The sequence below is a fragment of the Equus asinus genome, chromosome 1, assembly GCF_041296235.1.
Source record: "Equus asinus isolate D_3611 breed Donkey chromosome 1, EquAss-T2T_v2, whole genome shotgun sequence".
NCBI lineage: Eukaryota > Metazoa > Chordata > Mammalia > Perissodactyla > Equidae > Equus > Equus asinus.
This window is the reverse complement of record NC_091790.1, coordinates 194,404,152-194,428,664: the sequence shown is the minus strand read 5'-3', so window position 1 is coordinate 194,428,664 and position 24,513 is coordinate 194,404,152. Positions and strand designations below refer to the sequence as shown.

Sequence of the window (24,513 nt, the reverse complement as noted above, 5' to 3'; positions counted from 1 at the left end):
GAACCTAGTTCTATCGAAGGGTCTTGATTTTCACTCTGCTGCTCTTGTCATTACACAGTAGATTTGTGGAAACTGCTGTCTTGTGGGAATTGCTGTTGCTGTGCAATTCACTGTCAGTTACAACAATATCTTCACCTATTATACAATATGCTGTGCTAAAATGTTGGCACACCTTGTCTCACGAATCTCTAAAACCCTGTGAGGTCAATGTCATAGTTCGCATTTCAAAACGAGGGAAGAGAGAAGCAGACAGATAATTTAAGTAATTCACCTAAGGCCACAAGTCTTGGAAAATGGACAGAACCAGAATTCAAACCCAAGACTCTGGAATTGCAATGCTTTTGCTCTTTCCCTCAAGTCCCCTACACTGTTTTATTTACATCAGCTTATCACTGTCAGTAAAAACTTTAGTTTAAAGGTAGTAATCAGCTCATTATGTCAAGCTGATAGTTATTAAAATATAACTCCATGTCTATATAGTATCAGTCCTTATTAAATTGACATTTTCCAAAGACTGTTTCACCCTCTCTGAAACAACCAGAGAAAGAGAAGTCATGTGAAGTGTCCTCAGGTGGGACAGGGCAAAACAGTAGTGTCTCTCTCTTACTGATATTACAGAACTGGTGCCCCGGAGGGTAAGGAAGAGCCCTGTAGTCTTGAGCTAGGCCGAAGGACTCCCAGGCTCCCTCCTGTGCCTTCTGCAGCTCTATGGGGAAAAGGAGCCCTTGGATCCAGACTTCAGATGACCAGGCTTACACCAGAGCATCTCCACAAACATCTGCTTCAGCTTGCTGTTTCCCAGAATGAGAATAAATGAGTGGCCAGCAGGATAAAACATTGTAATTATTTCTCCAATCATCTTAACCATCTTAGTTCCTGGTAGGAAATCACTGGCTGTTGTAATTATAAAGGCAAGAAAGTAAAGTAGGAAGAGAAAGAGGAAGGAGAGGATGATTTTGATGGCCCTCTTGTGAGCCTCAGTGCTTAGATTTCTGGCACTGGTACCATTTTTGCTGCATCTGCCACATGTGCCTTCCCAGGGAGAGGATGAGCAGAAAGTAGGAGGCCAGAGACACAATTAACGGAGGGAGGTTCCACAGAGTCCAAAGAACATGGATCAGTCCATATTCATTTCTCTTTTTAAAGTGCTCAGTCACATTCCCTGTGCCATTGATTCCACGGAAAACAGAATAAATCTTAAATCCATGGGTCAGAGACACGGCACTGCCACATGATAAGAGCAGCGCACCCAAGAGCATCCATACGACGACTCTGGAAACTCTCCACTTGAGCCAGAGGAATGTAGGGTGGGAGAAACTGGCAATTTTCAGGCAGTAGAGGACACTGAGACAGGTGGCAAGCCAAATACTCAGATGGTTTGTAAATGTCCAGGAAACATAAATAATTTGCATTACTATCCTTTCCTCACGTACTTTGGAAGAGAACACCATTAAAACACCATCAACCAAGAGAACCCACAGCAGAACGATCCTGGAGAGAGCCAGGATAGTGATGATGAAGTCAGACAAAGAGATTCTCTTGTTCTTGAACCAGCTGCTGCCATTGACCAACTCTATAAAACCATTCCCCAGCATTCCCAGAAGGAACTGAGTGGCAGATAGAACCAGAAACACCCACTCAGTGAGTCCCAACCTATCAGCTATTAGGCAGACCTGATCTTTCTTCTTTCTTTTGATGTACAATCTCCTTGCTGATTTGAAGTTTCTCTCCGTGGATCTGTCACATCTACCTGTTGTTTCACTGTACCTGTCTCTTGTCTCTGCCCAATTTAGTCTGTTGTAGAGCACAGTTTAGTGACCCCTCTCTGGCTCTCTCAGGTTAGTCTGTCCTCTTCACAGATGACATGGATTGTCAGATTCCATCTAGGATCTAAACTCAGCAGCTCTTTGCTAAAATGCAAATATAATAGTGTCCAGTGTCACACAGGGAAGGAAGAGATTTGAGTCATAAAGAAGATGGAGGATTTGGACTCAGTTTCAAAGGGAGTAGGGTTCTGAGCCACCCGGAACAGAAAGGTGTGTCACTAGAACAGTCACACAGAATCACTCAGAAGAGTGACAAGTCTCATTCCTCAGGAATGAACTCAGGGGCACAAACAGAAAGGGGGGAATTCTACCAAAAGGCACTATCAAAGTCACCCCGGAGGAAGGTTGAGTGTCACTGGTCTTAGATTAGAATTAAAAGGTATGCCCCTTAAAGTAAGCCTTACATGAGGGGCTCCAGGTTCTTCCCTAGTGAGCCATATCATATCAGTCAATTCTTAACTACCTGTATATTTGAATAACAATAATGAAATATAGCATATAAACTTCAAAATATGGATTTTTCAGAGTGCATGGCCACCGTATTGATATGCCAATAGAAGTTCAGGCTAACAGAAATCACACACAGACACCATCTGTCAACCAAAGAAGGCTAATTTATCTAAAACAATGCCTTACAAATTTTGACCATGACCAACAGCAATACTTTTTATAGTTTTATATATATTACTATATATACAAGAACATATACATGTATATATACCACAATCTAAACATATACAGATAATATATACATATTATAAGGGGAACACAAAGGTTTCACAAAACCATATTTCCCCTTTTTACATGTGTGGCACTCTAAAATTTTCTCTCTGTTCTATTTCTTTCAATGCTGCTTGCGTGTCAGAAACTTGACTTTACAACCTGCTAATGAGTTGCAATAGGAACTGTTTGGAAACACTGACGTGAAGGATGGAGAGAGAAATCAATGCCATTAAGATACAAAGCAGAGAGTTCAGCAATATTATCCAATAACAGACAGAGGGATATGCTTTTAGATCCTCTCAAAAGAATCTCACAAGAGTGCAGGTGATAAATCTGAATGAATGATACATAATCTCTTCCGGATACATGCCAAGGAGCCACTCACCTGAGCCAGGTGAACCTCATCCATCTTGGCATTGTGTGGTGTACAATATGATTACAGAGCACTACAGAATACACTTGGGCATAAACACAGTCCTCCTTAATCACCCTCAGCTTTCTCAGGCTAACTTAACCTGACCCAAATGCTTCCTGAACTCTGCTATGGAATTAGAATAAGGCCGGCTCCCAGCTGCATCTGGGAGTCCTATAACAGGACCTTAGACCAGTTGTAGGGCTGACCCTGCAACCTACCACCAACCCTGTTCAGTGTTTTTCTCATGGCTTCAGTTCTATAGATTCAGATTTTTGTTCTTGTAACAACTTTTACATCCCCTCATAAGAAGAAATACACTAATAAGATTCCTCTACCTATGTATTAGAATTATCCAATGAGGAGAAAGTTTAGAATACACAACATATCAGAATGCATTTCACATACCATTTCATGTTTGATCATACTTTTTTTACTAGCCCTATTACTTTTACCCCCTCCAAAACTAGAACTTGTACCATTTTATAAGTTGTTGTTGAGTAATTTAGGATTGACTGTAATTTTTCTTTCTCATGTTTGAGTCTTTCCCAGGACAGTGTGTTTCCATGTATACCACTTTAGCTGGTAATCAGAGTTCAGTTTCCCAAATGACTTTGTTGGATTATCATTGCCCTTATTCCATCAGGTACCACTGATGTGAATTATGTGGCCATAGTTATACCATTGCCACTTCTTAACATAAATACTAAAACTATCATACTATAACTAATATCATAGCATTAGTAATGGCTGCTTCCAAAATGGATGTTGACCATTGTCCACCAAACCAACCACATATATTCCAAGGCCAACTCTATAAAGCCTGCAGCTTTAAACATGGTTTGTTGGAGGGCTAAATACCAGAGCCGTGGTATTGGATCCGTGGATCTTTCCTCCCGGGCTGCAGGCATCTAGAAAGACTACTGAGAGATCACATTCTTGCTCTCAATCATTCTTTTGAGTGAAAGACCAAAGTAAGTGTAACAGTCAGAGCCTTGGCAGGAAACCATTGGCAAAAATGGTTAATTCTAGAAGAATTTTAAAAAAGGATTATTTACAAAAGTGTGGACAGAGTATAGGGAAATTATAAAAAGTGCAGTACCTCAGGGCTAGGAACAGTGGGGCACCATACCACCATAACACTGAGAGAGAGCACGCTGTGTGGAGGGGACCTCCTGACAGTAGCTGAGATTTTTCAGTTGGGAGAGCCTAAAGACCGTGGGCCGAAAGAACAAACCTCAAAACACAGGTCAGCAGACTAACAAGTCATTCCAATATTATCTTCTACCCTTCATTATTCTGGCACTTTCTCCACAGGGACTTAGACATCATGGTCCAGGTCTTCACATCATTCCTGCTTCTGATACTAATCTGCATGACAGCTGTGCTGATCAACATCAGCAGTTCACTCAGACTGACATCAAGACAAGTCATAGATAACATCCATTTATATCCACCAAGGTTTACTAATCTGAAGAATACAGAAGGAAATCAGCACAGTCAGGCATACACAGCAGAGAGATCAGCAATATATACAAAGGTAAGTGGATGCAGGCTTCCAAGTCCCTTAAAATCCCTACCTGGGGAATGCACAATGGCAAGTAACAAGTCTGACTAAGCCAGCATTTTGTCCTGAAGGCCCACCCTCAAACCGTATATTGATATATATATTCTGCATGTGGCCAATCTGGATGAGGTGCATCTTACCAATCTTGCTCTTATACTGTATACAGGCCCACTACCCAGCACTGTAGAGTATGGTCCACTCAGAGTGAACAAGGGCCTCTTTTATTACCTTCAGTTCCATCCCCCCAAACTGATAAAACTTTGTTTGACAAAAACAGAACAAGTGTCTGGTACCTAGATGTTTTCAATATCATGCTTCTAAGCCAACAGCACAAGCTACAGGACCTATCTTGTCATAATGTTACCCAAAAATGTCCATCCAGTATTTTCCTACCAGACACTGTGGGGAGAGACATTCCTCCAGTAGTCTCTTGTACTCCTGAACATCTTGCTGAGTGTGCTAAGTATGCAAGGCCCTGACCCTCTATACCTGTACCAATTTAGACTTCCTTCACCAGTGCATAGGAGTTTCCATTGGTCTACAACATCCTCTCTCACACTTTGTTCTATCAAATATTTTGAAACATGCCAGTGTGGAGGGATTAAAATAAAATTTCATTGTAGTTTCTGGGTTGCATTTCCTTAATTATTAATGAGGTCGACCATTTTTCATGTATCAATGGATCATTTATATTTTCATCTCTGTGAAATGCCTCTGTGTCTTTGCTCATTTTCCTACTAAGCTGCTGTTTTTTAATGCTTTGTAGGCCTTTATATATTCTAGATTGTATTTCAGTTATATTATTGCAAATATCTTCCTTCCCAGTTTAAGACTTGTCATTTTGCTTTTTTTTTTAAAGATTTTATTTTTCCTTTTTCTCCCCAAAGCCCCAAAATTGTGTATTTTTACTTGTCGGTCCCTCCAGCTGCAGCACGTGGAATGCTGCCTCAGCATGGCCTGATGAGCAGTGCCATGTCCAGGCCCAGGACTTCAACCAGTGAAACCCCAGGCCGCCAAAGCGGAGCACATGAACTTAACTACTCGGCCACGGGGCCGGCCCCGTCATTTTGCTTTCTTTATGGTGACTTTTGATAAACATAGGCTATTTTTTGTTAACTTTATTAGTATTTTCTATATTTACATTTTTGTTTAAATAAAAAGCTTCCATGCCCTAAATCATAGACGTTGTCCTGTATCTCCTTCCAAAATTTTTAAAGTTTTGCCTTTCATAGATGTCTTTAACCAAGAGTTGATTTTTGCATAAGGCTTAAGGTAGAGATCCAATTTCATTTCTTTCTGTATGAATGACTTTTCCTAGAATCATTTATTGAATAATCTACACTTTATTCACTCATCTGTAATGTCACTTTTACCAAATAGCATTTCCATATATGCATGGTCAGTTTCTGGGTTTTCTATTCTACGTCACTGTTCTATTTGTTTATTCCTACATCCACAGTATATTTCATTTATCACTATAGCTTTATATCTTTTAAAAACAAGCTTTGCCAACTGGCAGAGCAAGTCCCCATTTTATTGTTCTACTTCAGGGTTATGTTGTCTGTTCTTCGACCTTTGCTTATCAATACATCTTTAGAATCAACTTGTCCAGTTCCCCCAAAAGACTGCTGGGAATTCTTATTTGTTTTGATCTGTAACATCAATTTGAGGAGGGTTGACATCTTTACATTATTGATGCTTCCAATAAATAAACATGGTGTACCAATGTGTTTAGTCTTCCTTTAAGGTATTTCAATAAAGTTTTATGTCCTCCAGAGAGACCAAACACTTGGAAACTTCTTTCATTTTCTGATGCTCTTGTATACGGCATTTGTGTGTGTGTGTTTGAGGAAGATTGGCCCTTAGCTAACATCTGTAGCCAATTTTCCTCTTTTTGCTCAAGGATGATTGGTCCTGAGCTAATATCTATACCAATCTTCCTTGATTTTTCATGTGGGATGCTGCCACAAGGTGGCTTGACGAGTGATGCCAAGTCCGCACTGGGATCCAAACCTGCAAACTCTGGGCCACAGAAGCAGAGTGGGAGAACTTAACCACTACACCGCTGGGCCGGCCCCATATGGCATCTTCTTAAAGTTACATTTTCTTTCCTGTTGTTTGCAATTGACTTTTGTATACTGACCATATTTCCAGCAATGCTCAATTATTCATCTATAGATTCTTTTGTTTTCTATGTGATCATAGCATTTGTAACTTTGCTGCTTCTTTTCTGATCTTAATACTTTTTCTTTTCTTTCCTAATTAAGCTTGCTAGAGCCTCAGCACAAGTAGGTTGAAGAGAAGGGGTGATAAGACATCTTTGCCTTATTTCTGTTTTAAGAGAAATGCTCTACTTTCAAGAATGTTTGTGGCACACCTTTGACACCTATCCTTTGTTTTTATTTCCAAACTACAATGTCAAGATTAGCACTCGTTATTAGGGAAACTCCTTTTTTCAGTGTGTTGCCTACATATTGTTCTAGTTTCAGCTCCTAGTTTAACACTCGTCACTGGGAGATGTCGTTTTCTTCCTGCACGTCCAATGCTATGCGCTGAATTGTGTCCCCTCAAAATGCACATGTTGAAGCCCTAATCCCCAATATGACTGTATTTCAAGAGATAACTACAGTTAAATGAAGTCATAAGGGTGGGGTCCTGATATGACAGGATTAGTATTCTTCTAAAAAGATACGCCAGAAAGCTCACTCTGTCAGCACACACAAAGAGGTCATGTGAGCACGCAACGAAAAGATGGCCACTTACAAACCAGGAACATCGGCCTCACCAGAAACCAACCACGTTGGCACCTTGATCTTGGACTTGAACCTCCAGAATGGTGAGAAAATAAATGCCTGTTGTTTAAGCTACCCAGTCTGAGGTATTTTGTTATGGCAGCCTGAGCCAAGACACCAATAATGCAATAAAAACTACGTTGTCCTTAGGATCTGGTCATTTTGCAGTATGAAGCCTCCTCACTCCAGATTATCTAGTCTGCTGTAGTGCCAGGGGAAGCGTAAGGGCAATACTGCTGTTCTCATCCTAAGTGCTCCTTTGTCTAATATGATGCTGTTAATTAAGGGTCCTCATAACTATGTGATGAAAAAGTGTGCTTATATTCACTCTTTTTAAGGCTAATTGCTAAGGTTTGGGGTACATTTTATGTCGCAGTCCCCTCCCCAATTTAAAATGAGACATACATTAAAAGCCTGAAGCACTATGGGAGCAGAGATAAGATTTTACTCCTACTTGTGGTGGAAGGTCATATAAGAGAAAGGATGAATAACAAGTTGATCATGTGTACCAAGATAAAGGTAAGAATGTGTGAATTAGTAAGGATTAGGTTTAAATGCAAAGTACAAATAAGTGTCTTAAACAAGGTAGAGATTTATTTGTGTTTCTCAAAGAATTCCAGAGGCAGATTGTCAGGACAGGTATGGTGGTTCCACGGTCATCACAGATCCCAGCTTCTTCTGATTTCCATCCTGAAGATCATCTCATGGTCCAAGATAGCTACTGGAGATTCAGCCATCACATCCACATTTCAGACAAGAAAAAACCAGATGAGGATCTGGAGAAGCACAAAGGATGAGCCTCCCAACACAGTTAGATCTTTGAAGGAACTTTCCTGGAAGCACCACCAAACGACTTCTGCTTACAACCCCTTAGTTGCAAAGGAGAATAGGAATGCAGTATTTTGGCTGTTCACACTGTCACCTCCAGTAAGATACTGATTCTGTAAATGTAAAAGGGGTAATGGATATTGTGTGGTGTACTAACCACGTTTCTTATTTTCTGTATTTTATGATGCTTTGACATCTAGGGGCCTTGTAGACCCTGGGAGGGACTGCCCGCCTCCCAAGTTTAGCTAATTCCTAGCAACAGTAAATGACTTACCCAGGAACATGCCTTTGAAATGCAAACCAACCCAATCCTGAGTCTATACCCCGCGTTAGCCTCCTTTTATCAGGCTCCTGCAGTCCAGGACACTATTCCTCTGCCCAAAATCACCCTAGGGCCAGGTACCTGACAACTAGACACCACCCCTATAGTCCAGAGCCTCCTGAAAATTATTCAAACTCTCCAATCCTAAACTTGCTCAGTTTGTCTATCCTGTCTCATCTGTTCTTTCCCCATGAAAACCAGAATAAAAGCTCTGGCCCATGTTTTCCCTCAGCTCCCTCTGCCTCCTGACCTACCCTGGTGCTTCCCTGTGTGGTAGTGCATGGTGTGGTGTGGTCCTGCATGGTGTGGCGTGTGACCCCGTCCTGAGAACTGTAAGTAATACTCTTCCTTCAAAGGCAGCTGTCTCCATGTCTGACATCTTACCATACCTGAATAAAAGAAATCCCAGGTACATCATAAAACAGGCAGGCAACTGGAAATCTTTCCCACAATATGGTTTTCCACAACAGAAAGTGGGAATCCTGGCAACATTTGAAAGTTATCTCACAAAATCTGCTTACAACGTTTTGGCAGAAGAAAAAAAGTCACTCAATTTCTCTTCTGAGTTCTAGATTCATTAATTATTGCCCTGCCAAACAGAAGCCAGAAAGTCTACAATTAAACTATGTTCAAAACCAAACTCATTGTGTTTCCTCTTCTCAAATCGCTCCCACAGCCGTGTTCCTTAGTCTCAGAAACAAAGTGTCACTATCCACACAGCTGCCCAAGCAGGAGCTTCAGAATCCTCTTTTAACTGCCTTTTCTCTGACTACCCAAACCCACCCTATCACCACTAGATCCTGGGCAGGAGCTATGTGTTCTTCTTTTCAGTTCCCCTAACCCAGAGCCTAGCACAGGATCTGGCACACAATTGGTGCCCAATGAATGAATCAATGTGAATCCGAAATGCCCCTCATGTCACCTCTCATCTCCACTATACTAACCTTTTCAGGCTTGTTCAGTAGCTTCATAACTGCCTCCAGACTGTTCCCCTTCTAATCCTTCACCTGTCTTTGCTGTTCTAAAGCACAATTCTGATGAGATGTCCCTGTTTTAAAACGTTCTTGAGCTCCCCATTGCCAAAGTCATCTTCCAGCTTTCAAGGCCCTTTACTATCTAGCTCTAACCCACTTTTCACATTTTATCTTTCACTGCTTCATACACCTTTAACTTTCTGAACCTTTGCTCATGCTGTTTTCTCTGCTGAAAACTAACCGAACTATTCTCTGCTGTGCCCCACAGGACTTTATTTCTACCATGACTAGAGTGCTCCTCACACCGTATCACACTGAGCTGCACAGGTTCCTGCTTATCCTCCCGCGCAAACCCCATCATCCTAAACTGTGAGCTCCTTCAATGCAGGAGTCGGTGATATTCATCCCTATATCCTGGGCTGTATGGGTGTGTGGCACATAGCAGGTGCCCAACTGACTTTTGTGTTTAAAAAGATGCCCAGATTGCAGCTGGCCCCATGGCCGAGTGGTTAAGTTCCCGTTCCACTTTGGCAGCCCAGGGTTTCACCACTTTGGATCCTGGGCATGGACATGGCACTGTGCAACAGGCCATGCTGAGGCAGCATCCTACACTGCACAACCAAGAATATACAACTATGTACTGGGTGGCTTTGAGAACAAGAAAAGAAAAAATGATTGGCAACAGATGTCAGCTCAGGTACCAATCTTAAAAAGAAAAACAAAAGATGCCCAGATTAATTGTAAATACCCATGGAAGACTAAAAACAAACCCAAAAAAACACTACCAAAGTGGAATATGTGCTCAATAATCCATGGACGTTAGTAACAACAACAAAAAAAGTCAAGTACAATAAACTAATCTAAAGGTGACATGCTCTCACAAGGATCCCGTGAGACTTGGTGAGATGCACATGGTAACCGAAAAAGTGACATGCCTTGTTTAAAATAACCACAACTCCACAACTAGAAAGACCCACAACTAAAATATACAACTATGTACTGGAGGGATACAGGGAGAGAAAGCAGAATTAAAAAAAAGAAGATTAGCAACAGTTGTTAGCTCAGGTGTCAATCTTTAAAAGAAAAAAATAAAAAATAACCACAACAGTAACGACAGCCAATATGCATTAACCACTTTGGTCATGAAAACCCTATCAATAGCAGCAGAGCATTGTCTGATGCAGCACAGGAAGGAGGGAACACAAAGACCAGGCAGGGCTCTGCTCTGCTGTACGTAGGGTCACTAGAAGTTAGAATCAACTCAAGGGCACTAACAAATTGAGCCCTTGATTCAGATACTCTGTGCTAAGGAAGCTACATGTATTATTTTTTTGTGCTCTTCACAGCTGGTCTATAAAGTAGGCACTACTACTACCCCGTTTCACTTATAGGAAACCAAAACAACAAAAATCCAAGGCAGGGGAAATTAAGAAAGTCACCAGAGGTCACTGGCTAGTGAGTGAAGCAAGGATTCAAATCCAGGCTGTCTGACTGCACAGACTAAACTCTGAACTATCATGATGGACCATCTTTCTTCCAAATGACAGGTGGGGCAGAAAGACTAAAAAATGTCAAGAGGTACACCTGTATGGAAAAACAAGACCCTAGGGTCAAAGCATGGCAGAGAGCGAATGGATGAGGAGTAGAGAGAAAAAGAGAAGTTTCATTAATTGTGGCTGCATGATTCCATTAGCCTAAAAAGCTACACACCATCCTATCACAGACAGTGAGAGGGGACTTCAATGCCAATGACACTTGCCAAAAGTTGCGTCCTCTAGAAGGTGAGCCTGACAAATTCTTGAACAATCTTCCTGACAATTCCAACTCTCAGTAGAAAAGAAAACAATGGAGGAAACAGTGAAAGGAGCAGACACTGAACTTATTTTAACCAGTAAAGAGACACTGCCTGATAAAAAGGAAGCAAGAGGAATATGTAAAGGTAACCAGGCAGAGTAGTTAATTGTCACTTATTTTCCTGTAGGATCATCACACTGAGAATCAGAAAAAATAAGGAAGTAGCGGTATTTCTCCCTCACTCGTAATCCTCCCCACAACCAAAACCTATTATGTATTAACCTCCAGTGTGATGAGAGGCACCCTGCATGGAGCACAAAGTCAGCAGTGGGGGTTCCGGATACGTAGGGCCAACGGGGGTGGGACAGCAGCGGGAAGCAGGCAGTGGGCAGAAAGCAAAACGCAAACCACATAGCTACGTTCAAACTCCAAGTGTGCCTCTTATAAGTGGCATGACTTTCACATGTTACTGACCCTCAGTTTCAAGTTTCCTCGCCTACAAAATGGGGACAACAGTACCTTCTTCTCAGGGGAATAGTTAGATGAGATGATGATAAAAAGCACTTAGCTCAGCGCCTGGCGTGTGGTAAGTGCAGAGTAAACGTCAGCCACTAATATGATTATTATGACCTTGTAAGAGATTTCTCTACAACTCATTAACCTTGGGATTATCTCTCATTTTCTACAATGATTTCCTTGCTGTTACTCCCACCAATCTTCATGGCATATAATGCAAACCCTGACAGAAAAATAAGTAAAGCAATGCTGCCCTCATTTTCATATCAATCAATGTTTCAGTGTGATCCAACAGAACAGCAAACATTTAGCTAAGCTAAGCTGGATGGGGCAAAAAGGTAGTTGAGTAAAAGATCACGCTGCCTTCAAGAACTGCATGATCTCTTTTAGGAACAAAGAGAAACTACCATTAATTTCTCCTATCTGAGCTGCAAAGGTCAGGCTGTAACCTAGTCGGCAATGACAGGTAACCCCCAAAACAGCTGCAGAAACATGTCTTTGGTGGTTTTGGATGTCTTTGGATTAATCATCCAGTGATATTTAAGAAATGGATGACCCTCTGAGAACTGTATTGGCAGCAAACAGCAGATCTCATATGGGTTAGTCTTTAAAGTTGGTCGTTCTAGGTTGTGTACATGGATTGAGAGGTGAACGAAAAAAAGGAGGTGAATAAAATATCTAAGCATGAGATCCTAAGATGCAGATGGTGAGGAAAATACATAAAAGATTGTCTTGCTCACCTCTAGTACATGAAGCGCTACCAGCTGAAGGTGAATGATTAGAGCAAACTTGGCTTGGAAATAAAAGTTTTTTTTTCCAAAATGAGAACAGCTTTATTTTTTTATTATTATTATAAAAGATATACATGGTCAATGCTTAATAAAAAATATTAGAACATATGAAAGTGTAGAGAAATAAGGAAAATCATACATAATCCTCCCTATCCAGAGATAATCACAACATTTTGATGCTTCTCCTTCCAGACTTTTCTAGGCACATACTTGTATCAATTACTTCTTTTTCAAAAATGGGTAACACCACACATGCTGTTTGATACTTTTTAGCCCACACTTCTACATATCATACTCATCTTTCCACTTAACATGGAATCCCAAAATCAAAGTCACAAGGCAGTTTTCTGCAGGTATATTTCCGACACCACAACACAAAAAATGGAAATGCAGGACACAGAACTTGGACCAGAAGACCCCTACAGTCTGTTACTGCTGTCAGATTCCACACGTCTGCTCTCTACCCAGACCAGCTGGGAAGCAGTAGGACATTTCTCAGATGGGGCTGCCTAGGTGGGGAGGGCAGTTTCTGCTCCTGTAGTCTGACTCGTTGTGGACCTCTGGGTCTGCAGGATCATGTGCATGCTGAGGCCTCCGTGCTGAATGCTGTACTCCAAAAGCTCTGCTGCCCCAGCCTCAGAGCCTTTCAGGCAATCTTCAGTGGGAGTTTGGAGAAGAGCCCCTCAGCTTATGGAGACCCTGTAGGACACACTCTTCTGCCCCTGCACCCTGGACTCAGAATTGCTTTGGGTTGGTCATTAAGCACCATATTATTTTCCCAAAGCACAGATTCATCACCTTGTTTAAACAAGAATACTAATCCACATAACTTCTCACAACTTTTAAAAATTATAAAAATAGCTTTGCTGAGGAAAGAAAGCAAGCATTGCTCAAAAGATAAATTTTATCTACTCTAAACAATTTTGCTTAAGGAATGTGGCATAAAGGCATGAGGACTATATCACCAGTCTCATGTGCGAACTCAGAGAGCAGAGTTTCTATGCTGCTTAGCGTCCCAGCTGCAGAAAAAAAGATGGCTGATATGAGGAAATGGCAATCAATTTGAAACTGTTCCTGGGCAGAGAGGATAAGCTAAGGAATGCCATCTTTCCTTAACCAAACTGCACTATAAGTTCAAAAAGCTGCTCAAGTGTGCAGAAAATACCTTAAAAGAGAAAGTCAAGGGTCCACAACATAGCATGTGAATTCTGAATTCTGAACCTGTTCAAGTCTAGCATGACCTAAGCTACAGTTAGCACCAACTCGCAGGCACAAGGGACAGGACACGCAGCCTGGGGCACAAATACACAGGCTGAGCCAGAGGGCAAGCTGGAGCCAAGCGGCCCCAAGAAAATAAGCAACTTCTACAATTTGAACCGGACAACCTGCTCAGCAGCAGCCAACCTCTAAAACACTGCAGCAAACTAGCAGGCAGACCAGTGGAGAACTGATGCAAACTTTCAAAAGTAAAACCTGCAATGAAAAACTGAGTCTATTTTATGCAATCTTTATTAATAAATTATAATAAACTCTGCAATTTTCAGAATCTTATAACAGAAGTAACTGTGTGTACACAATGGTCTGTATGTGTATGTTCATCAAGAGACCATGTGGACAAATAAAAGGAAACGTCATACCTGAGGCTCTAACCTAGGGAGGCAATGTCAAAGATTGTTTAGGGGACTCCCCCAAGGGCTCTGGATGAGGCTAAAAGGATAGAGAATAGGGGCTGAGAAAGACAGAGAACAGTGGAACCAAAGCCTCTGTGTCATCACCTGGAGATGAAGTGTTTTATCCCTAGTTATATTTTAGGTCTTTACTGCTGGTAAACTCCATTTCATAAATGCTCCTAGTGAAAGTTTCCGAAAACAAAAGGCGTGAAGAAAGTAGGTTAGTCCCGAAGCCATGTAGGTTAGATACAAACCACTGTTCAGCAACTCCCTTCAATTTGAGCTAAAGCTTAATATCCCACTGAGATCACTCACATGTCAACATTTACCAAGTGTCTCTTCTGTGCCGAGCACTGGTTAAGGTGCAGGTACACAGAGCAGACACAGTCCTTGCCTTCTAGTATACAGAGCAAACAGACAAGAAAATCAGTATTTACAACAGTGGGATAAATGCCTGACATAAAGTGATCTTCAATAAATACTGAGTGGCTGAGTCAATACTATAATAGAAGTGCACATGAAAAACAAGGGGTCTTCTTACTACGCGCATTTATCCCTTTGCCATGACACGGATGAACCTGAAAGTTCACTATGTTATACACTTGTACACAGAATCCATCCTTAAAAGAATAACCAACTAGTGAAACAGACAAGTGCTATCAATGTTTATGAGACGAAAAGGCACGGGGAGCAACAGTTAGGAGAAATATTATCACTCATTTTATATAAAAGACTATTTTAATGTTTGTCCTTAGAAGCTATAAAGACTATACATGATTGGGAAATGAGACTATACCAAACAATGGCCAAAGAAGATCATCCACTCTATGCCTTCTCTTTTGTCTGGTCACTCAGAAATATAATATTATCTGTAAAAAAGAAAGCCAAAATATAAATATTATTTTCAGAACTCTTTCTCCATCCCATTTAATCATTCCCCTCTAATACATACACACTTCAGTGCTGTTAACTAAAGGGATTTTAGACAAGTCCTCAAAATATTCAATATCTCTTGCTATGTTCATGAGAGGTACACACAATAGGCACAAATGGAGCTAAAAGCTGGGTTTCAGCTGTTTGTCAACAATTCAGACCTTGTTAGAAGAGGTGGGATATCTCATGTCTTCCCTGAAGACAGTTAAGGTCTTCTCAGCAATAACTTCCTACAAAAGAACTAGTCACAAATTTCGATGCTTGCAATGCTCAGATGCCACAGCAGAGGACCAAGGCATAGTACTCCATATGCTGGAGATACGCAGGGAGGACAGGGTTCAACATGTGGCCCCCTCAGCAAAGACACATTTATTTGTGTTTTTAAGTAACTCTGAACACTGATACAGAAGACATTTTATTTTTAAATTTTAAAACAGAATGACTTTTATATACTCATTCTTCGGAAAATTTTTACTAATCGTATTACAGAAAGAACATTTTCATCCAAGAACATCAGACATTGACCTTAAAATGCTGTCCTAGACAGAGTTAGTTTAGGATGAGCAAAAGAAAAGAACTAAGTAGTACTTCCTGTTTAATTCCAAAAGTCCAGATCCTTCTAACTTTAGAATTATTCCAAAAGTGGTTACTATATAATGAAAGAATATTTGTTCATGACTATAGTCTTCTAAAAATAGAATATTTTGGTACAGAATGTTATTTCAGAGGACAGTATTAGAATTAATATCACTGTGTAAAAAGGCAAGAGTGCCATCCACTGGTCATTATTTTTAAGTTACAGACACGATACGTAGGAGGAAAAAGTACGCCCAATAAGAAACTATTTAAACACTATTTCCTTCAATTCGAATGTCACTAAAGATCTATTCATTTTTACTATTAGCCATAAGCCTATGTTAAGGATCCAATCACCCATGCTAGTGAATACTAGTGACAAGAAAAAAGCAAACATCAAATAAGCTGAAATTGCTTCTATTTGACTTGGTTCATAACTCACACAACGGAAAGTTTGCCCATAATTTGGTTTATAATGGAATATGGAATTTTTAAGTGCTTCACAAATACACAATTGATAAAGATTTTTAAACATTCATTATTTTATTAGAAAGCTTAGTTTTGCACTACTGAAATCATAGGTGTAGTTCTATACCTCATACAGGTCCGGAAAAAAATTTTTTAACAAATAGATATCTCTGGAGGCAAGGCCCAAGGAAGTACAGGATGCAGGAAATGATTTGTTGTGAGGATCTTGAGAATTATGAAAGGAAAGTAGAAAGAATCTCATCTAAGGTTTGATAATGAGGATAGAAAGATACCTATGTCAGTTTTCAAGGTCAATATACTTTCAAACAAATTTGTAAGAAAATATATATGATTATTATTTACAACCAATTAGAATTTGTCAATATGTTCTAGTCGTTAAGACACGAACTCTGGAGCAAGGGAAAAGAGAAAGATAAAAGGACAATCTGTCAATTAAAAGAGACTGAAGTTCTCAGACTTCTAGCCTCCAGAATTGTGAGAAAATAAATTTCTGTTGTTTAAAAAAAAATAAGACAGAGACTCAAGACAAATATAAACCATGTGATATCTGGTAAAAAAAAAAAAATTAACATTAATTTTTTTTTTTGCTGAGGAAGATTCACTCTGAGCTAACATCCGTTACCAATCTTCCTCCTTTTTTTTGTTTGAGGAAGATTAGCCCTGAGCTAACATATCTGTCAATCCTCCTCCACTTTATACATGGGTCGCTGCCACAGCATGGCTGACAAGTGGTGTATACACGATCCACACCCGGGATCCGAACCAGCAAACCCAGGCCATCAAAGCAGACTGGGCTGAACTTAACCACTACAGAACAGGGCCAGCTCCCAAACATTAATTTCTTAACATTAGCTGTGATAATAGCACCGTAATGTTCTAAAAAGGAGTCCACATCCTTCAGAGATACCTACTGAAATATTTATGGATGATATAACATAATGTCTGGTGTGATTCACTTCAAAATAATCCAGGTGGAGGAAAAGTGGCAAGTGGCAAAGATGAAATATTATTGGTCATCAGCTAATAACTGTTGAAGCTAAATGATGGAGTCTTTTTTTTTATTTTTCTCTACTTTTGTATATGCTTGACATTTTCATAAAAAAACAATTTAATTTTTAAATGATACCTAATTTTGGCATATCTTACAAGTTCGTAAACATCGAGACATTACTATAATAAAATATCTTTCATTATATCTACTTGTTTATAAAAAAGGTTTTTCAGTGTTTATATCCTAAAAACAAACAAAAGCACAGAATTAATGTTTAATAACTGTCTTATTTTAGCAAATTACCCAAGAGGTAAAAAGAAAAGAAAAGTACCATCTATCCTATTAAATGATGCATTTTCAACAAAATTTTAGTTTTAAATATTAAAGTTATTTTGGTCAATTATGTACTAAAAATAACTGTAACGATAACAATCAAGAAGAAACGCAACATTTAGAGCCCTGTCACAGAATTTTTAAAAATACTAAATTTCTATTTAAGTGTGCGCTTTTCTTAAAAATATAATAGGACAGATAAAAGATAAAATACTATATTAAGATACACTTCTCAAGAGAAAATGGAATGGAAAAACAAGTTCAGAGAAACAGAAGTAATGTAAAATTTCTAAATCTGGAAGAGTTTGTTCATGTATTTATTTTTAAATGATGGGTATCAGATTGCTATGGTATTTGGATCTATTAATACATTTAAGAGTAACATTTCTATACTTAAAAAAAAATTTAATGTCAACTTAAAGATGTCAAAAGGGGTATTACTGTTTTCAAAATTCTTGTGGAATTTTCAAAGAAGTGTGAAAACTTTGCTCTGGGGGATATCTTCTTAACCTTCTTTAAGCTTTGTATGTCCACCTTTCTGAAGCTGTTTTATATTTTGTTTAATGAAAATAGGAATTTAAAACAAAATCCAGCACCACACAGGTTCTGAATAAACCTGCACAAGAGTCTATGCCACTCGCCTCAGTGTACCTCTATCTCGGCACATGCTTCGCCCTGTTGAGGCCACGTCATTCAAAGACACTGGATTAAAGTTTTTCTAACTCCAAACAATCAGTTCTGGCACAGACAGTTCAATTTATACTCTACTCAAAAGTTACATGTGAACTAAAACTGTTAGTGTAAGAGACAATTTTCCAAAGGAATAGATAAGTGTAAAAGCTCTTAGCAAGTCCACAAACGACACTCAGAATTCTCCTGGTGAGTTGCCTTACAATCTCATTAGCATCAGTACTCACAGCCCCAGTTAGCTACTTACAACACAGCCAAGCTTTGAAAGAAGGAAAGGCCGGGGGAGACACGGGACGGGACGGACAACAGCTGTTATCACAAGGTTCTTACCAGCTATAATTGTTGTTGCTTGTCGTCTCACATTATTTTTATCCGTGTATTCACCATAGTCTACTTTTCCTTCCACATAAATTCGAGACCTGATATAAACAAAATTTACAGTTTTCGGTCTGGAGATTCTAATGTGCTTGAGAATATTATTCAGAGTGAGGTCAGAGGCAGTATGAGAATACACTAAAGATGAAATATATAATCATACATAACCTCATTTTCGCTACCATTTCTCAAAGTTCAGAATTAAGGATACTGAAAGAGAACGTACACACAGACTTGACACATCTAGGTAAACAGGACAATGTTTTCATCCTTGAGCCGACTGTAATCCTTACAGAAGTTACAAAAAACAGAAAACTGTTCAAAATCTTAAGCCAAAATTTTTTTTAAAAAGCAAACTTATGACCATGAAAATGGACGGGCAACCTAGCGGCATCCTTTAAATCTCTAGGATTGATTTCCAATGTGTCGTTTTCTTTAATCTTTGATTTTGGACTCCCTGACAGATTTGTTGATTTTCACTTATCTTTCAATCCCTTTCTATAGTGAAGTTCATGAACTTATTCTCAGGGGACTTAGATTATTAAAATAGACACTTTCAGCTTAGCATTTCAGCCAGAGTTAATTACTAAAACTATTTCTGCACTATCTAGAAGGCTAAGCTAGATGAAAACCATAACTCTGACCCTTTAAAGGACAGAAAATGACAATGGCACCAGTTTTAAGAGTCCACCACCACTAAAAAAGTGCAATACAGAAAGCAGACAAAACTGGTAAAATGATTGGGTGCCGAAGGGAATATACACACATAGATTCATCAATTAGTAGGTGAAATTACATTAGATATTTTCCTTGAAAATTCCTGTATGTGTTTATATATGTGTCTATGCACATATTCACACATACATACATAGAGGACAATGGAGGTATGCATAAAAGTATGCCGTTATTGAAAGGAAATAGATTTTTGTCATTGCTATTATTTTTCATGAAATATGTTTTATTTCTATAAAACAAGTACCTTTCTAAATATATTAACCAGGAATACAACTGCTGTTAAACACACCCTTTTGTCCTTCTGTGGGTTTGGAAAAGATACTTTTTATAATCAATCCAAGCATTCCAAAATGCAACTACTAAGCCTATATAAAAATACAAAATAACAGTTGTGAATATTACCATAATACCTCACTGTGTCAGGCCAAAGACTTTCCAGATCCTCCACAAAGGACATCATGTGGACACCAAGAGGCAAGACACCGGCCGTCAGAAGCCCGGCCACGGCGACCTGAGAACTCCTAACAGCATGTGTTGCACCTGCTCACATGGCACTCAGTGTACTTCGCCTTCTTTCTCGCCTCATCTGCTTCTATTTACATATGTGCCTTATTTGCCCTAAATTATAAGTTCTAAACCACATTTTATACATCTTTGAATTGGCCACACATGGCAACAGACCATGCATATAGTATTAAGCACCAAATAAATACCTCTTGAGTTAATATAGAGTAATTAGCAGCACTCAGGGATAAAGGAGTTATACATATTCCATGAGAACACCTGTTAAAGTTTTTCAAACTGTTCAATCTGTAAGATCCTTCCTTCCTCCACTTACCCCTTTTTTACATACTGATATGCCACGTCTCTGAGGCCTGGCCGAAATACTGAAATTCTGTGCCACGTTGTCTTTTGACTAACATCACCTAAATCACAAGAACAGGAAACGTGGTTACAAATGCCAGCAGACAAAACAAACGCCAAAGGACAACATGCCCAGCAAAACCAATGTTACAATTTCTAAGAGAACAGAATAGAATTGGAGAAGAAAGATCCTTTCCAAAAGTAACTTATCTCTACTTAGATAATTGACAAAAAATGTCTATTTACTGCCGATAAAATTAAAACCCCATTCTTTCATACTCACCCATTTGGTATGCTTCACTTTCTCCCGATCGCCACATCTCATTCGTTGCTAGAGAAAATATTGTGACTGGGTTTTTTCCTTCCACCTGTCTCATGACAGGGTCCTGACCTACTCGCCCAAGTAACTGTACACGATTCAGAGCTGAAATGCAATGTGTAGATACAATGAGACCAAGAGAAATGTCCAGAAGAGGAACAGCTACAAATACTACTTTAACTTCAATCTTGGCAGTAAGCAAAACCCAAGTTCTAGAAGATCAGAAAATAAGTTGAAGGGGTGAATAAAGGGAGGCTGGGAGGGAAAAAGAGGGTTGGCAGAAAAGGAGAAAATATTCATAGAGAAAATATTCATTCAAAGCAGCCCCACAAAGCAAACATTAAACTCTTTATCATTCTATTGTAAATTCTTCTTTAAAACATCCTTTTTTTAAAAAAGGAAAAAAAGTCTGGTTAAAAGAACAAATTCAAGATCTGAAAATCTTGATAAAGATACAAGCTTTCACATTCACTCTCTCAGCCAAACAGCACACAAGCTTGGAAGACTTGGATAACCAAATACAACTCCAGAAAATTCTATGGCAGGAAAATGACAACAAGAGTGAGTAAAAGCTGACTGCTAAGGAAGAAGGCCCAATTTATAACAGGCCCCTGGAAGCCTGATGGGGCAAGGCCAAGATCTGAGAGGCAAATTATATGCCAAAGGCAGGCATGATTAATAGCTTATAACCCAACCAGCGCACCTCTTTGGCAACACATTTGAGAATATTAGCACACTGCTATAAATACCATACTTTAAATTTGGAAATTACTACTTACATCTTTCAAGAACCAAGCTACTAGCTATTTCAGATTCATGTCTTACAAATTGATGAAGTACCTAAAGTGGAACAAATGAGGAAAATGGCTTTAATTTTTAGGGAAAGGCAAATGCAAACAGAAGACCCACACACATCTGGTCACCATCTAGACAGTACCCCTACAGCAGCCATCCACAGAAGACCAGAGAGGCACTTCCCATGTTCCCCCATTACGCAATGCCAGAGGGACCATGCAAACACTTAAGGGCAGCCTACTGCAGAAGCCCGAAGGTACAAAGGAGGTACTAGAGTATACCTACAAAAGTCCATTTATGGGCCTCTCCTAGCTCTTTCATGGGAACCCTCCTGATTATGGTGTTTCTGTGTTTGCTCACAAAAGGGAAAATTAAATATATACTGGAAAATTCACACTTTTGATAGATGAAAGAAAAAAGTCTAAGATAAACAAATATGGTCCTTTGATAAAGTACAGAGATATAACTGTCCAAATCAGTCAGGGAAAAGCAGCCACAGCCACATAATAGCAGCACTCAGTGATAATAACAGCTGTCATTACTGAATACTAGCTAGGGGCTTTATCTCTTACCAATTAACTCTCAGAATAAATCTATAAACCAAGTAAAATTATCGCCACTTTAGAAATGAGACAAATGAAGTTCAGAAAGATTAAGTAACTTGCCCAAGATTCTACAAGAAATAAGTGGCAAGTCATGCCTAGAACCCAGGGCCGTAAGACACCAAGGCTGTTTCTTTTCCCACTGCCCTCTGCTGCCTCCTTCAAGACATTCTGTTCAAGGGCTACTGCCAAGATGTGAGTATGCATCACTCAGCGCATCACTCAGCACATCGCTGGATTAAGAGTTGAGAGAGCTAACTCTTACATGTGTCAAGTGGCAGCAATGTTTAAATAAAAAGCAGACGTCCACCAATCAATGAACTCCCATTCTCAGGGTACTGTTGGCTATGGAATTCTATCACTATGTTTTGGGACAGAGGGTGGGTAAGAAAATAAAGATGTGAGTTACAATATACTTAAAAATCTAACTGCTAACTACTACCTGTGTCATGATTCTAGAAAAGTACTAATTTGAGTGCTCAGATGAGCCAGGGCCCATAAGTTTTATAGAATAATAATATGTCTCATTTGGGGCATACAAAAATCAAGACCTACTGGAGAAGTAGAAACAGGGAAAGAATTTAGTTGGGATAATTTTTTAATTAAATTTTTAACTCTTTTACATCAGGTTTTAAAGATATCAACACGGCAGTATTAGGATAGTAGTCATTTCTCCATGTTTCACATTTCAACACATAAATAAACATGTTAAAAAATAAGTTAAAAGGTTAAAATGGGGATCCAAGAATACAGGGTCAATTCTACAGTAGAGACGGGGAGATAAGAACAGGTTTCACAGAGGAATTGATTCTTCATTAGTTTTAATAGGATGGGGAGCAGGGGAGAGCTGTTACAAAGGAGAATCTACAGAACTTGGTGCCCAAATGTGGCAAGTGAAGAAAAGGGTGGTCTAGACTGGCTCAAGGCTGGCTAGAGTGACTGGAGAGATGAGGACTCAAATTGGGTGGAATGAGAAGGAATTTTGCACATAGTAAATTGGTGGTCATGCTGAGACTTAAGCTGTTCTCCTGAGTAGAGGGAAATTGTGTGGTGGGGGAGACAACATAGGAGGTAGATGGTCAGAAAAGGAACCACCCGCCTTATGGAAAACGCTAGAACATTAATTCTCCTAGTCTTTAGATCACTAAAGACTTTAAATGCCCTCTAGATGACCCAAATGCAAGTAACACGTTTTAAAAAGCAATGACTCCCATCATGTGAATAAACTAGGAAATTTTTGTTTTAGTGAGCATTATTTACACAAGTAAAATCTGTCCCCAACCCTCCATATCAAATGAGTATACACACGGTGGGTGGTCTCAACCGTCTTTTGCCTCTGCAGTTAAAAGCCCAAAGAAATCTGATCACTATGGCTGATGATAATAAATCTCAGCACTAAGATGGAAAAGTGATTACCTGTAATACAGGTCTTCGAAACATGGCTTCTATTTTCTTTTCTTACAACCTAATCTTTATCTTTCCTGAAGAAAAAAAAGAGAGAAAGATAAATACTACATCTTATAGCAAGTGCACAACTCACTAGTCCTAAATTCCTAAGATGATTTTTCTCCAACCCACCCTGGGACCAAAATACATCAACCTCCCTTAACATTTGAGAAGGATCCTCTCTTCCTAAAAAGACCCTCACACCCGTATGTCTTTTTGATCCCCCTTAACTTCCTCTTCCTCCAACCTATACAAAAACTTATGATTCTGAGTTATTCCCATTTCCACTCCATTGTCTTCCCATATTTCATTAACATGAAAGCTCCCTTAGGGCAGGGATTTTTGTCTGATTTATTCACTGCCACATCCATTGCTTCTAAAACACACAATAAGGGCTCAATAAATACTAGAGTATCATCAAGGCATTCAAATCTGAAACTTGCTGCTGCGAAAATTACTGCCTCCGTGCCCGTTAGCAAAGACCAAGGAGATCCCTGGGCTCGCCAGCCTCACCGCCGGGATGCGCGGGCGCCCTTTCTCAAAGGTGGAGCTCCCAAGCAACAACGTGGAGGGCTGGGAGGTGGGAGGAAACCGCGCTCCGCACCGGTGAGAAGAGAGGGGACAGACACCTACACAGCACCACCTTCCGACCCACGCAGGGCCGCACGCACACGGAGCTCAGCACTCCAGACCTCACCCTCCCTCACCTGACGCTCTAGCACGAACAGCCTTGAGGGCGGGATCACTTCCGGGTACAGCCGGGAGGCAAGACTCGCGAGAGGAAGGAGAAAACGGAAAGTCCGCGGCGTGCGGCGTAGAAACGCTGCCGGCCAGCGCCGCGGGAAACACGCCCCCTTAACGCGGTAGTTCCGGGAGCCTGTTTCCAGGCGGGAGCAGATGGGTCAACGCCGCCAAGTGGTGAGTGGGACTTATTTCAAGTTTCTAATGAAATGAAATTATTTGATGAGGTTCCCAGCCGCGCCCGGGAGAGGGCGAGGTAGGTCAAACGAAGGACAGCTCCGCCGCTGGGAAAAACTGGAAGAGTCCAGGCCTTCTGAAGCTGTAAGAAAACCAGAGAGAGGAGCAAGGAAAGAGCTGAGCGCGCAAAATTTAAAATCAAGATAAATAATATTTTAGTGGAATATTCTAA

General features: G+C 40.0%; 2 protein-coding genes across 18 annotated transcripts; both read right to left on the bottom strand.

Annotated features, from left to right (window-relative positions):
- Positions 1-574: 574 nt before the first annotated feature.
- On the bottom strand, positions 575-1,811 carry TAS2R3 (taste 2 receptor member 3; the record flags this gene model as incomplete). The annotated part of the gene is given in 2 exon segments (XM_014859194.3): positions 575-1,009; positions 1,011-1,811. Coding segments are annotated over 2 exon segments (1,104 nt in total), but the record flags the coding sequence as incomplete, so codon positions are not given.
- A 6,081-nt stretch (positions 1,812-7,892) lies between these two features.
- Positions 7,893-24,157, bottom strand: SSBP1 (single stranded DNA binding protein 1). Of its 17 annotated transcripts, none has more exons than XM_014859225.3 (8): positions 24,071-24,157; positions 23,334-23,398; positions 21,300-21,360; positions 20,485-20,625; positions 20,176-20,263; positions 18,558-18,646; positions 15,012-15,084; positions 7,893-8,261 (listed from the first exon to the last, which is right to left on the bottom strand). In XM_014859225.3, the coding sequence occupies exons 2-7, from the start codon at positions 23,355-23,357 to the stop codon at positions 15,041-15,043; spliced, it is 447 nt and encodes a 148-aa protein (XP_014714711.1). In that variant the 5' UTR covers positions 23,358-23,398; positions 24,071-24,157; the 3' UTR covers positions 7,893-8,261; positions 15,012-15,040. The 17 variants fall into 17 exon arrangements, with proteins under 17 accessions (XP_014714711.1, XP_014714710.1, XP_044629145.1 ...); XM_014859224.3 differs by having other exon boundaries at positions 7,893-8,041; XM_044773210.2 differs by having other exon boundaries at positions 7,893-8,038.
- Positions 24,158-24,513: the final 356 nt, after the last annotated feature.